Raw genomic sequence first — 14,873 nt, 5'->3', positions numbered from 1 at the left:
CAAAAATTGTATTGACAAATAATAACAAAATAAGGAAAGAATATAAGTGAGTGAATATTGAAGAAAAAAACGCCAACAATTAAATAATCAGATTGAATAACACATCACGTTCAGGTAGATGTCAGACTTTATCTTGTTCATATATTTATGAACCATTTCAGATTGATTTTATCTTGAATTTACATGACAGGTAGCTTTCCATCAGTTTCCAAGTGGTTTTTATGGTCAAGAGCTAAATCTTCAGTAAATGTACAAACACAAACTAAACATTGTGATATCAAATAAAGCAGTGCTAATAATTTTTGTTTAAATCTGTTATAATTCCACATTTATAGGAAATTACTCTTACAAAAATTATGCATGAATTGTTGATGCATAATGATGACACAGTGCTTTCATGATACTAATTTCTGATCCCTTAAATCGAATTAAAATTTCGGTTGATTGTTAATTTTAGTGGTGACTGGCTCATGATATCGTGTAGAATAAACGATAAATAAAGAGACAGATAGAAAAAAAGAAATAATGGTATAGACTGTGAAATATATTGTTGATATTGTTATTAGAAAAAAACAGAAACAGAGACAGTGAAGGAGGAGGAAGAGAGAGAGAGAGAGATAGTATAGAGAGAGAGGGGGGGGGGGGGGGAAGGGAGGGGTGAGGTAGACACACGGGGAGACAGAAAAAGAACGAGAGATAGAATGAGACTGCAGAGATATAGGTACAATGATAGAGAAATACAGAGATGGATACAGAGAGGAGGAAAAAGAGATTTAGAGCTAAAATACATTCAGGGTATAAAATGTATGAAAATTACTTTATTCTCACCTTCCCTTCACGGAATGTTAGTCGATATATTTCATTTAAAACGTGCTCGAACTACCAGGGACGACACGTACTAATGTTTGAACATCGTGAATATTTGACGAGAAAATCACGAATTTGTGATAGAGTAAATAATCATATTATAATTTTCACATTTCTGGGAATATTTCACTATTTCGGTTGTGAGAAAATGATTCTGTGTGTGTATCATTTTTGTACACTGTCGCATAATTTATGTTCATTCGAAGTGCCCACTTCACAAATTTAGGTCCTACCTTAAGTCACCCATTCTGTCTTTGTTAGCTTGACAATACTGACATGGATTAATGTATTAACAGTTTCTTATGCATTCAATCTTTGTTACTTTTTAATTCGTTCAGTCATCTATTCATAATTATGTGAAGGATATCGTTTTGCTATATTTTAGCAAATAACATTAATCGTTATTAGTCGTGTAATGATTTAATCTGATTTGACGTGACTCTCATGGTAACTAGAAAAATAAAAATAAGAAAGAAAAATAGTGACTTGCAAAGGAAGATGCAGCGTTGGTTTTCTTACTCTAATAGTAGTCACACCTGTCGATAATATACGTCGTATATATAGGTTCATAAATGATGCCAGGCCATGCGCAGTAAAAGTTGATTAAACATATTGAAAAGAGTGAATTGACCAATCCTGTTTATGTCTTTAAAATTGCAAACAAAACAGAGTCACATAACACTATTCCTGGACTAATAAAAGCCCTACCTTCACTTCAAAGAGAAATATATTGCAGAATAGGACACCTTCAACAAGCACTCCTTGAAAGCTTTCTCGCTAATTAGATAATCAACTTACTGTCCATCGCGTACCTCCAAGAGGCTGAATCGGGTCGAGCCATTGGGTGGGTACCACGGGGGAGAGGGGATGTTGTTTGGTTGTAGCAGCGGTCTTACTTGGTGGATGGAATATACATTAATGAGGTCATCGGTTAGGGGAGGGTGTGGGTTCACTTCCCCCATCGCATTTCATTAATCTCCCCCCCCCCTCTCTCTCTCTCTCTCTCACTCTCTATCTCACCCTTTCGACCTCTTCCCTCCTTTTCTTTGTCCGTAGTTAATATTGAGAGAAGGGGGCGGCATGGCCCTAGGGCCCTCACTCTCCCCCAAGCTACATCTCCGATATATCACCCTTAAAAAGCGTGTGGGTGAGGGTGTGCGTGTGTATAGCTACGCCGGGAAGACGATTGCTTGTTACTGCAATCGTAATTGAAAACGTTAATTGACTTCTAAGGGGTACTGCCAATATGTCGCAGCCATTAATGGGTGTCCCACATCAAAAGCGTCTCTAATTGAAAATGTAAATACGCACCTGCTTGTGTAATAACACAGTTGTTTTTCATGACAGCTAATTGTCCGGATGCAAATTAAAGGTACTGTTTCACTTTTTCAACACAAGCCATGACCTAACAACATAAAATATTGTGATAGGTAGTAAAGTATCAATTGAAGTATAAACTTAATACAGCATTGATTTTTAAAAGGTAATCCGAGATAATCAAGCTGCATCACAAACATACTTACAAAAACAGATTAAAAATGAAAGACCGATAACGCATAAACCATCATTGTCATTGTCTTCAAACTTTGTCATTAAAGACAAAAATTGCTTTCGTAACTTGGGGCGGAATATACTAGGAATATTGATGGCTGCCTCGCGTGACGTTCACCCTGGGAATTCAAACAGGTATATCAAAAATCTTCTTATTAATGCATTTTATAAACTTATATTAGTCCTATCTTAAAGCAGTACATGAATGTGCTAGTTTCATAAAGCGCAAGCAAAGATCGTACAAGTTCACATCCGTACAAGATTCATAGTAGTAGTAGATTCTGTGTGTAAACTTGGGTAGTAGAACCAAATAAGGAGAGAAAAACCCTTTGCCATGCCTCTTTCTATATAGCACGATGCAAGATATCAAAAGACTTTATACCAATCATAGAGATAGCTCTAAACAGGTCACGTGATAAGCCTGCCTGATTCACATTCTTTTAGTCAGTTTCGTTTCGTATCTCTTCTTAATTATGTGTGGAGAAAATGACGATCGATCTCAATGACGATAATGCGCCTGGCTGTGGCGGGTCTGCAGGCGGACATGGCTATATGTTATCTTTTCAATTAAAGAAGAGGCACTCATAATATGAGTGTGAGCTTCCTTGTCATCAAGTTGTGGTGATGACTTGTACCGATGGGGAGAGAGGGAGCGAGCGAAGGAGGGGTATTAGGAGCGCACGCGGGAGGAAACAGAGGGAGGGCACATACAAGAGAGATAAGAGAATACGACAGAGGAGACGGGGGGGGGGGGGATCAGATGAAGACAGGGAAATAAATGGGGCAAAGATGAATAGTGAAGGAGAGTGAATGATGAATGAGATGAAGAAAGAGGCCACAGAGGAGGAAAGTAGAGAGAAGAAAATGGAAATGGTATAGAGGATAGAAGATAGAAGTGAAAATACAGAAGAGATGGAAAAGGAGAGTAATGAAAAACGCAAAGCGAAAGGGTGGGAGAACAAAAATAGGGTTAAAAGGAGCACAAGGAGAAAGGGGACGGGACGACGGAATGGGGAATAGAGATATAAGATTATAAAAGATTCATATATGGGAAGGCGAAGGGGAAGAGAAAAGAGAACAGATGGAGCAGTAAACACTGAGGGCGTTGACGATAAAAACGAAACCACAAAATAAGGAAAGAGAAAGAATTATAATGTGATAGAAGTATTGATCTGATGATACAAATGAAATTTGATAAGATAAGATGAGATAGGACGAAAGCATAGTGTAATAAGTATTGATGCAATAGGGAAAATGTCGTCATATGAAGGTATTGAGAAAAAATATACGATGGAAGTGAAGCAATAAATCAAGAAAAACTTAGCTGATTTATAGGCCTACAATATTCGTAAATTGTGACTGAAATCTTTCCATCTCCGTCAAGAGTACAATGCTCTTTTATGACTCTAAACCAAATGCCATATCATACAGCGACGGACGGGTTGCCTGCGTATGGTACATAAGTTACAAGTTTGCTCATCCATTAACATAACCAAACATCCAATAAATTAGCACAATCTAGAGGCATCGGGTGTTGTATCAGCTCTGGAATGAAAATTAATTTGGGCGCGAAACACGAGGGGCCGTCTTGAAAAGCAATAAATCGATACACATCAGTGGGGGAAAACATGTCGTGGATGGACTAAGAAAACATCACAATGTTCACTGACGAGTAGTTATTGTGCCCCATACATCTACATGTACATCGGTCCCCACTGCATGCGACGTGGTTTCATAATCTCTTCAAGAGGAGGCTTTCACTATATCCAACTGTGATACACTGAAACAAGATTTTAATATTTTTCCTCATTTAAAGTGCGGATAAAACCCCAAATAAAGATCTAGCTCATTAAAGATGTTGTTGGCCTCTGGATTTTGTGTCCTTTGATTGGGTGAAAAGAGAAGACGAATTCACTTAATTTCTTTTATGACATTTATGAGTATTAAACAAAACACATGATTCCTCTCATCAGAAGAGAAACGAAGTTATTTATAGTTATATAAATGATTGCCTAGCAAAATCGCAGTTCGAGAATCAAAGAGGCGGAAAATGTAAAGTATATGATTATGTTAAAAAGTGCATCAATCGCAAAGAAACTTGCTAGAGAAGACTGTACACAACTTTTAAAACCAACGTACTGTGAGACTTAATTCACCCGTCCAATTGGGAGCATATAGTGCATTTTGAAAGGAAAATTAAATATCAAACTCTTGATCATGAAATGTGTTTCTCGCGATTTAAAATTATCCATCAAGAATTGTCAAAAGTAGAAAATCGTAACTAAATAATAATCAAAGGAGCTGTATCATTCTGCAGTAAATCTAAAACACGCGGAGGTTTATAGCTGCGCAATTTGAAAGTAAACTTGGAAGCAAAAAGGATTTAATTTGTTTTCTAAGTAATCATAATTAAAGACGAAAAATTACAAGGCTGATGAACTAACTCAACAAAGGTGTAAAATAAATAGTAATATAGGACGTCGCTGATATAAAAATTGATTTCTCTTGGAAGTGCGGTAGGGGAATTTGGTATGGGAGGGTGTGTGCATGCGTGCGTGTGTTTTCTTCTTAAAACTTACTCAAATATTGGCGCACAATGAGAATCAGCAAAGAGAGATTAATAATTTCTCAACAACAGGTGCATGGTAAAAATAGCAGTGGTCTGCGTCCGGCTTCACGTATTATAACCACCGAAAAACAGCCTCATCCCACCCTCAACATCACATTAAAATCCCCACACTGACGCATAACACATATTATGAGAATAATTCAAGCAATGATTGATGACAATACTTGTTAATTTGTTTTAAATCATGTTTATATGTTGAGGTACAATTGCGCCACGTAACAACTTCTTTTTAGAAGCACGCAGGAATGGCAGATAATAGATACTGTGACCATTTTGATCTGGCCAATAACGTGTAGTATACATAAGATAAACATTCTAGTTTTTAAATACGTGTAAAAATATTACTTCATAGTGAAGGACTTTCATACAGGATTCAATTAAATATAAATTATTTTAGCCTTCAAAATAATGAAATGGCCAACAAATAAGATCTCTCGAGCTTTTGACTCGAATGAAGTACATGGAAATAATTGGCTTTCTCCTGCATTACCCAACCGCGGTGAATAAGCGACTATTAGACCCGGCGCCCTCCGCCATTTTGAATTTGCATAGATAAATCGAATGAGACTTACAAGGTTGCGAGACCAATACGAAAGAGAACACGCGGAATAAGTAATACAGGGAAGTCTTTTGGGGCCATCTATACATTTCCACCTGTCCTCTTCTCTGAATGAGATGGATCGGCAGTTAAGCACGAAAAATGAGGGCAAATAGAAGATCTAGTTAGCAATGGCGGATGCTGGATATTTGAAAGAAAGGGAACACACCTCTGGCATAGATACGTGCATGCTTGTCGGATGCCAGAAAATTATGAAGGGGCGGAGGAGAAAACATATGAAATATCTTATTCGGAAAAGTTATTTGGGTGGATTTACTTAATTATTTGGGTGGTCTAAAAAAATAGAAGGGCGTTTCCTTTCTCCTCCGCCCCTACTGATTCGCCCTTGATTGATAAACATCATGGAAAACGTTTATACAACCACACCTGATTTAATATTGTAGATACGTGTTGCGTTTGAACTGGATAAATAATTCATGTACTTTGTAAGGGGCAAAGGGAGATAAAAGAACACAAGAACGTTGAGAGTAAACGTTACTACCTTTTTTTTTCTTCGCCAAGACAATCTAATATTCGCGTGCCCTCCACCTGCTCAGTCTATTGATGTGCAGTGTTGTCAGTTGGGGAAGAAATTTAAAGGAGAAGGTCAGGCATTTCGGTTTTGAACCAGGGAGAAATAATGACGCTGTCATTCCCTTAAGACTAAGTGCATAGGGTTTGCATAGACGAGTTGCAATATACGTGTATGCGTGTATGTGTGTATGTGTGTTTGTGTGGGAGTAAAATATTCAATTTTATTCAGAAATGAATAAGAATCGATTGTCCTTCGTTCATTAGTAAAAACGTAAGGCAAAGATAAGTGAACAATAAACAGTCAATCCTAGGAAGATGAGAATGTGCACATTTCCTCAATTGATATGATGTACCTGTTCAATATGAAGAAAAAACGCTCAAAACAAAACAAAAACATTGTTTTTACATGTTTTATGAAGTGCTCGTTCATTCCGGCTGTGTTCAGCTACTAGTTTCATTTGATGACTTCGACCAATGTATATTGTAATTATTCGGTTGCAGCTTATATCTAGCTTGGCTATAGTTGGAATAGTGTTCAACGTCCTTTATTTGTACACAGCGTTAACGCCCTTCTTCTGACTCTGTGCAGACGGTATAAAAGTCATCTGAAGCAAAGGCCTCATCAATTGATTCTCTTTTTTTTTCTCTCTCTCTCTCTCTCTCCTACAGGTTGTGGTGCATCGTCCTCCGAAGAACTGCTCCGAGAAAAGCTCTTCCCACCTGATTACAACCCATGGGCTCTTCCAAACAAAAATGCTTCTGATGTTCTCCTCATTTGGTTCGGGCTTGCCATCTCCCAAATAGTAGATGTGGTGAGTACCTTTTCAGTTCACCTCTTTTACTATGATCTAGGGAGCAGCGAAAAGAAACCTACAAGGCACCTAAAACAAGGGAATTTATAATTTCCCATTATATATACCATATAAAATATGTTTGGAATACGTAATACATAACTTCAAATGCTAAGTCCACTCTTACAATAAGCTGGTATCAAGGAAAGCAGAAAACGAGATGAACAAATTAGTGAAAATTTGAGCAATATCCGATTAAAAATAGGAAAATTATGAAATTCTAAAGCTGTCATGGGTGAAACATAGTGACGTATCTTGCGAGGTCCTCTACAGAAATGTCACAAAAGTTCATTTTCTAAGTTATTGATCACGGAAAAGATTTTTTTTTATACAGGGGTTGTGGATATTTGCAATAAGTGTATAATTTAATATTTTCTTTGGGGAAAAAAGATATTTCTGAATTTGTTAAAGTAATGTACAGAGCAAATGGAAGGGAATCTTGCAAGTTACTTTACTGAGTTGCCAATTTATGTTTGATTGATCGCAACTTCAAAAATTCATAATCGAAATTTGCTCAAACTTTCAGTCACCTGTACGTCTCATGTATCTGCTTCTATTAAAACCAAGTTAATATCAGGGTGGACTTTCCCTTTAATGGTCGAAATTTTCAATAGGTGATGAACAAAACTATTACGATGTCCGTACGTTTTATGCTTTTCTTTCAAATTTCCCTTAAATTGTGTCATAACGATTATTATGCGAACGATTGGTTACAAAGAGACTTTTAAAAAGAGCCGGTCACGGTTGAGATGTGCCCCCAATAACGGACATCTGGTTGTCCGTATTTTTCTATGTTGTGACCGGGCTGCTGTGTGATAACAATCTCATAAATTTAGGCTTAATCTAAATATTTTAGAATAATGAAAAAATGTTGATAATTTTCTTAATTAAAATGTCTTAATTTCTCTCTTCTACAGGATGAGAAAAACCAAGTTTTAACCTCTAAGGTCTGGATGAAACAGGTATGTTAATTCTTTTCTTTAATTTCATACTTTGTTAAAAATCATTCGAGCCACTTAGAGTTATATAATTTCATGTTACATTAATAAACTCATCGTCTATTATAAAATGTCGACAGATCTGCTCCACTTTCCACCGAGACACCTTTTAATTGTTCTTTTTGTGTGATAATGTATATGTCCACAATATGGAATTAGTAGTCATAATGATATCATGCTATTTGTTACCGATTTTGTAAAAATTAAAAACATTAGATAATCAATACTAAGATGTTTGATGATTTCTTCAGGCCGTATATTGCGAAGGGCCACAATTCAATCTTTTCTCGTTTCAAGTTAGTGAGTCAAGCACTTTACAACGTACTACCACTACTACACACGTGCTTTACTTATGTAACAAATTTTGCCTTTGTAATTCCATTCTCATCACAGCTTTAAGTTAACAGCATTACACAAAGACGTTTTCTATAATTTTGTACACAAAATTAAAGTACGCAATGATATTGCTGCGGGGGGGGGGGGGGGGTAAAGCCTGTTGAATGACTTATCAATATGTTGCACTTTTAAACCTCTTTGTTCACAGATGTGGCGTGATTATCACTTCACATGGGATCCTGCAGACTTTGGCAATATCAGCAACATCAAGGTCCCCAGTCCCAAAATATGGATCCCAGATATCATGATATACAACAAGTAAGTAACAGTCCTGATGCATGTATAAGTACTTCATCGCAGTCTTTCATGCCATTAGAATAACAATTTTTTTTTATACCTGCATATAAACTTTGCCCTTGGGGGGGGGGGGGACTAGAAAAGCAGTCTTAATAGGCAGGTGGTCTACCTATAAAAGTGATTTCTAAATCAGGTTCAACTGAATTGGTTTACATTGGTATCACTGGTGACGGCCATACGTTACGTCACCCCAATGTTCAGACACCCTTTGCAATCGTGCATGTACCTGGGGGGATTTTTTCTTATGGTACTTGAGCGTAAAGGAGACGCGGAACTTGTGCTGTAGTCTCTGAAATAATATGTGTGGCTAATATATTGCAACAGAGAATACTATATTATTGGAACATGGTTGTCAGAACAATGAGACGTCAAAATAGGGGCCATGGGCCTATGTTTTGCTTATTCACATTTTCACGAAATCAGACTCGTCAATACCAAGGTCAGAAAGGACAAATCTATTGTCATGTAGTATATCTTGGCTGCAAATTGTACGTAACGGGCTCCAATCAATTAAGAATAGTGTTTTGCGCCGCAGATAGGGTCTAAAATGAAAGATTGGATTGACGAAAAGGAGTAATTGCCTAAGCATTAACACTACAGTCTATAGCCCTATAGTTTACTCCTCAGTATTTATTTATTTATTTATTTATTTCTAATATTTTGACAGGGTAGCCCATTCACCAACAAGTAGTGGTCTTCCATGGGGCCCTGAATGAACATATTTACATCGTTTATAACATTTATACAGAACAGTTACAAAAATAATACTCGTTTGCAAAATAAATATAATCATTAACCTAGTAAACAGTAATGTCAATAGGAAAATATTAATTAAGTCGCAATTATGTGAATAAGTCATGTAAATATTACAGAACATGCACGTAGTGTATGTACGGCTGAGCCATTCACAAATTACAACTTTGTTTAAACAATCTCTTAAATGAATTGACAGAGCAAGCCGTTCTCAATGAATTATCTAGCTTATTCCATTCAAATATGGAAGAAACAATTGGGCTACACTTATAACAATCAGTGTGAAATCTAGGCACACGTAAACATCCACTGTCTATTTGCCTTGTATGATGCTCATGTACATCATTAGGAGGGCATTAGTATCATGTTCTATTGTTGTACTGTTATATTGATTGACTGGAAACTCCATGACATCGGATAGCTATTGTATGTGCGTGCATTTCTTATAATTCACTTTATTCCTGTAACTTCTTTTCTAGCGCAAATGGGACATTTGATATGAAATCTCACGCTTGGGCCAACATCTATTTCAACGGGACGGTATATTGGTTTCCTCCTGCTGTGTACAAGAGTTCATGCAAGATCGACGTCCAGTACTTTCCCTTCGATGAGCAGCGTTGCGTCATGAAGTTTGGGTCCTGGTCCTACGACCAACATAAGATAGACTTGATCCCGGTCAGCGATAGCGCGGAAAAGAAAGATTATTGGGAGAACGGAGAATGGACGATCGTCAAATCGCCTGCAGAACGGCACGCTATCAAGTACCCGTGTTGCGACGACATCTATGTTGACGTGACCTACACTTTTGTCTTGAGAAGGAAACCTTTGTTCTACTTCGCCTACCTGCTTCTTCCTTGTGGAATAATCTCGTTCAATACGGTGCTCGTGTTCTACCTCCCGCCGGACATCACGGGCAAGATGTCTCTCTGCACCTCAGTGCTTCTCTCCATGGTGTGGTTCCTTCTGCTCGTCACACAATGTATTCCTTCCAACGCCAACAACTTCCCTCTCATTGTTAAATACCTCCTATTCACCATGACCATCGTAGCTTCCTCCATCGTTCTCACCGTCTTCGTTCTCAACATACGGCACCGGTCACCGTACACGCACATAATGCCGCAGTGGGTCCGGACCGTCTTCATCGACATGCTGCCGCGGTTCGTCGGATTGCAGCGGCCAAACCAAAAGCGGAAAAGAGACATGCACAGCATCAACATGTCGGGACGTGAATCGATAGCTACGTGTAACCACGTAGACGCCATGATGACGGAGACTTCGTCACATTCCTCCGAGGCGGATAATGATTTAATGCAAGGTATATATGACAAGTGGCAGGAAATTGATCACTTACAATAAAACATTAAAAATAAAACATCTATAGTTTATTGTAGTTACAGGCCAATTTCCCTTTTTAAAGTTTGTGAGCATAATTTGGTTTGGAGTTTTCAAAACAGGCTTTGATACATGATTTTCGCTTGAGAGATATTATATCTTCCTGTAACCAAATTTCATTGTTTTGAACTAGCTTCATTCATATTCATCCATTAATTCATTTCTTACTACATATTTGTCTTTATAAATATATGTAACTGTTTAATTTTGATAGATACTCCTTGAATTGGTGTTTTGATAAAAAAAATCCACATTAATTTTGTTCAGTGTTTGAAACGGTACTGCACTGCCTGACAACTACCCTCCGGACAACTACCCCCTATAGTTTAGGATAGTTTTCCGACGGTGATTGTCCTAGGGGATGGTTGTTGTAGAGTGTAGTTGTCCGGGGGGTAGTTGTCTCGGGGTAGTTGTCCGGGGGTAGTTGTCTGGGTGGTAGTTGTCCTAGGAGGTAGTTGTCCTAAGGGGTAGTTATCTGGGGTAGTTGTCCGTAGGGGGTAGTCGTCCTAGAGGGTGGTGCCCTAGGGGGTAGTTGACTGGGGGTGGTTATCCGGGGATGGATGTCCAGGGGGTAAGGTGTCCGGATACGGATAAGGTTATATATGTGTATTATGTTCTTGAGTAGCTTCGTTCAATGATATTACAGGTGGAGGGGAACCAAATAATATCGGTCGTATGATACATGGCATCGAACGAGCGTTCTTATCTGTAAGATTCTACAATTGAAGCGTGAACTTAAAGATTACGGTGAAGATTCTTCAAACGTCCTCGCTTACAAATTTCCCCTATGGCTTTTGTTTTTCCATAGCCCACCTGTCACATCAAGCAACGCATAACTACGCCGTGGACAAGAACTCCAAACCGAAGGAAAACAACGCCAAGATGAACGCCGGCAACAAGAATCCTGCCGTCGAACCACTCCTCAACTGCATGTTGGCGCAAAAGAGCATGAAGGCTGAACGTTTCTACACGCCGTTCAACGAGAAGAACAACGCGATTCCGCACTACATCATCCCGGACGAGTTGTCTGGGCATCCGCACGCCGGTCACATGGAGAACAACATCCGGTCAAGCAGTCACACCCCGACAAGCAAGAAGCGGCCGCGACCGCTTCTGCAGGAGGAACCGCCGCTGCAGTACATGGTGGCTCAACAGACGGTGGAAGATATCATGTACCTCACATCACGCAGTATTAACAACGAATATGCAACTAAGGTGAGATTATGGTATTTTCATCAAGTAAAATTTACACTGCATGCTGAAGGTAGTCCGTCTACATGATTGATTTGATTGCTAATTACATTTTGTGAAAGCAAAGGTCTTTTTGATCAACTGACCAATGACGGCTCCAGGATCTACAATATTTTAGACTTTGTCAAACAGCGCATGTAAGGTTTATCCACCCTCCTTTTTTAATGGAGCCATCTTACTGCTTTAAAGCCGTACAGTCTTATTATCGTCATGTCTATATATTTGTTTTAATTTAATGTTGTCAAATCGACTTGATTTGAAGAAGATCGAAAATAAATTGATTAATTTTTCTTTTTGACCAATCTTTATGAACAAAGGGTTTAAAAAAAAAAATCATCGTGTTATTAGGACCATATGAATAAACCTAAATATAAAAAAAAACGATAAAAATTATGGTATTTTCTTTTCTCTATTCATTTTCCTGTCTCTCTTTCTCTGTCTTTTACAGGCGAGAGAAGAATGGAAGCTCGTTGCTATGGTGATAGACAGAATATTTCTCATCATTTATCTGTGTGCTGTCTTCATTGGGACATTATCGATCGTACTCGAAGCTCCACTTGCGAGAGAGTTCTTCATGGATGTTTTGTTCCGAAACGGGACGAGTTTTAACGAAGACCCTACACTAATGAACGAAGCGTGTAGCACTTATTTTCTGACGGACTGTGCCGAACTTTAACGTGTTCCTTCGGCAGCTTTTCTCGAAGGGTTTCCACCGATGTAGTCTGTTTATACGAATGGCTCCGAAGAGAATTATGTGAAACTTAAAGATAAATGCTATCGTGGAAAGTGATATATTGGATATAGGACAACGGTATGTAGAACGTTGAAGGACCGAATGACGAACATGGATGCCCCTGACTACTGACCTGAATGAATTTATTGTGCTTTTTCCTTCCTAAATTTTATATTCAGTGTGGATGATATTTATACATTTTCAAAATTGGTGTTAAATCCTTTAATACGAAAGAGTATACATGTAATTATTATGAATGGAATTGGTTGCTGGAACCGCACTCAAAACAACCGAAGGTATTTCAAACTGGGTTTTTTGTGGTGTTGGAAAGGAGATCATGTTTTCAACTTCTCTGTAATGGATTATGGATCAATCCACGACAAGGCTAGGAATTGTTATAATAAAAACTAAAGAAAACATACGTATTCTATAATTATATTATAGCACTATAAGCTCAACCAGATTTCAATTGAATATGGCGGTAGGTGCGAAGAGACTAATTATTATTCATTGGAATTCGGTGTAGTAAGTATTTTTGCAAAACTTTTCAAGTGTAAAAATCAGATTAGATTAGCAATGTACAATAAAGGTATTTGGAGAAGAATTTATCTAAATTTAGGCCCCACGCTTTCTGCTTAACAATTCAATTCAATTGATAACGTCTCTGTGACGTAATCATCACAAATGTTATTTTTGACAAATACAATACTAATGTAATGCTGGACACGAGCCTGAGACTGGGAGGCACAAGTTGTCGTCTGGCGGTTTTCTCATTTATAAAACTTGGAAGCGTATCTCTGATAGAATGAAACAGGCGTAGGCCTATCCCCTCCCTTCCCTTCCCCGTTCCCTCCCAAATATAATGATAAAACTTTAGTGGGCCTCTTTCACGCAGATTTCAAGATACTTGCCGCATCTCCTTATCCATATAAGGAGGCTTCTGCCCCACCCTCGTTTATCTATTTGTGGAATACGCCACAGACAACATGAATTTTTCGCAGAACAGAATTATAGTGGTTCAATGCATGCATGGATTTCATTTAGTTTGCATACGATATGCGTGGATGTGTCCCCATATGCTACTTGATATTCGCAGCTCCTGGCATTAATCCGATTTGCATATAAGATCCCGTAGGGGCAAACTTGTATCAACACTCAACCGATCATCTCGCGTGATTCGAGAACCATGTGCAGACGATATCTCAATTTTTCGAATTCGAGCGGCGCCTCCCCTCTTCAGTAGGGAAAGTACAATCTCTAATTAACAGAACATGGAGATGTCGATGAAAATGATAACACTCTGTTTGTGAATGGAACATGTCAAATAGCAACTGGTCCATAGAAGTACTTCATTCATTTTGTGTGAGAATATACGATTATTATGTTGAAAAGTTGCGTGTACGATCCAGGCAAAATATTGCTGGCTTACTGTTATATAAATTCTTGACTTGAACTTTAAATTCATATAACATCAGTTACGCCGTTTTCTTCATGGGGTCGATTAAGAGGAAGTATTTGTTTATACAAAAAACACCCCTCCCAGACATGGTTTTGATATAGATTTATACGGGTGTATATAACAACGAACATTATTTTGATGCTTATACATGTAATAACAAACCTCTTTGAATTAGCGCATTAGAATGATATCAAGCTTCAATTCGATTTTTGTTGTTGTTGCTCGGTCACTCTCCTTTCTCGTAGAATAACAAATGAGCACAATTTTATTTATTTATCTATTCATTTATTTATTAATTCATCTATTCATTTGGTATTATTTCAACAGGGTAGCCCCGTCAGTAGTTATAATACTGTTAACACTTTCTCGCAAACTTTTTTTTGTCCGGTCCCGTCCCCCTTGAAAAGAAAAATTGTTTGCACCACTGATTCTTATTGAAAATACGAGATGGGATGAGGAGGGGCGATGGAAATGTGGGTGATTTGGGGTATTACTGTACTTTCGTCTTTATTTCGAGTTTCATTAGCAAAAAAAAATAAAAAATGCCCTCTGTCAAGATTAGAA

At 38.0% G+C, this 14,873-nt stretch overlaps 1 protein-coding gene across 1 annotated transcript; it reads left to right on the top strand.

The window, feature by feature from the left end:
- The first annotated feature begins 3,231 nt into the window (after positions 1 to 3,231).
- Positions 3,232 to 13,667, top strand: LOC581086 (neuronal acetylcholine receptor subunit alpha-3). Its single transcript, XM_030990994.1, has 7 exons — positions 3,232 to 3,291; positions 6,692 to 6,991; positions 7,948 to 7,992; positions 8,573 to 8,682; positions 9,954 to 10,789; positions 11,675 to 12,081; positions 12,566 to 13,667. The coding sequence occupies exons 1-7, from the start codon at positions 3,232 to 3,234 to the stop codon at positions 12,791 to 12,793; spliced, it is 1,986 nt and encodes a 661-aa protein (XP_030846854.1). The 3' UTR covers positions 12,794 to 13,667.
- The last annotated feature ends 1,206 nt before the right edge of the window (positions 13,668 to 14,873 follow it).

Source organism: Strongylocentrotus purpuratus, unplaced genomic scaffold, assembly GCF_000002235.5.
Source record: "Strongylocentrotus purpuratus isolate Spur 01 unplaced genomic scaffold, Spur_5.0 spur5_scaffold_2, whole genome shotgun sequence".
Lineage (NCBI taxonomy): Eukaryota > Metazoa > Echinodermata > Echinoidea > Camarodonta > Strongylocentrotidae > Strongylocentrotus > Strongylocentrotus purpuratus.
Note: the sequence above shows the minus strand (reverse complement) of the source record. Positions and strands in the feature narration are given on the sequence as shown.

Bases quoted from the DNA above. Each gene is read 5' to 3' on its own strand.
- LOC581086 (XM_030990994.1), top strand. From the start codon at position 3,232: ATGAATGAGATGAAGAAAGAGGCCACAGAGGAGGAAAGTAGAGAGAAG. The intron at 6,992-7,947 runs GTGAGTACCTTT...TCTCTTCTACAG, and splicing joins TCTCCCAAATAGTAGATGTG to GATGAGAAAAACCAAGTTTT. The intron at 12,082-12,565 runs GTGAGATTATGG...TGTCTTTTACAG, and splicing joins ACAACGAATATGCAACTAAG to GCGAGAGAAGAATGGAAGCT.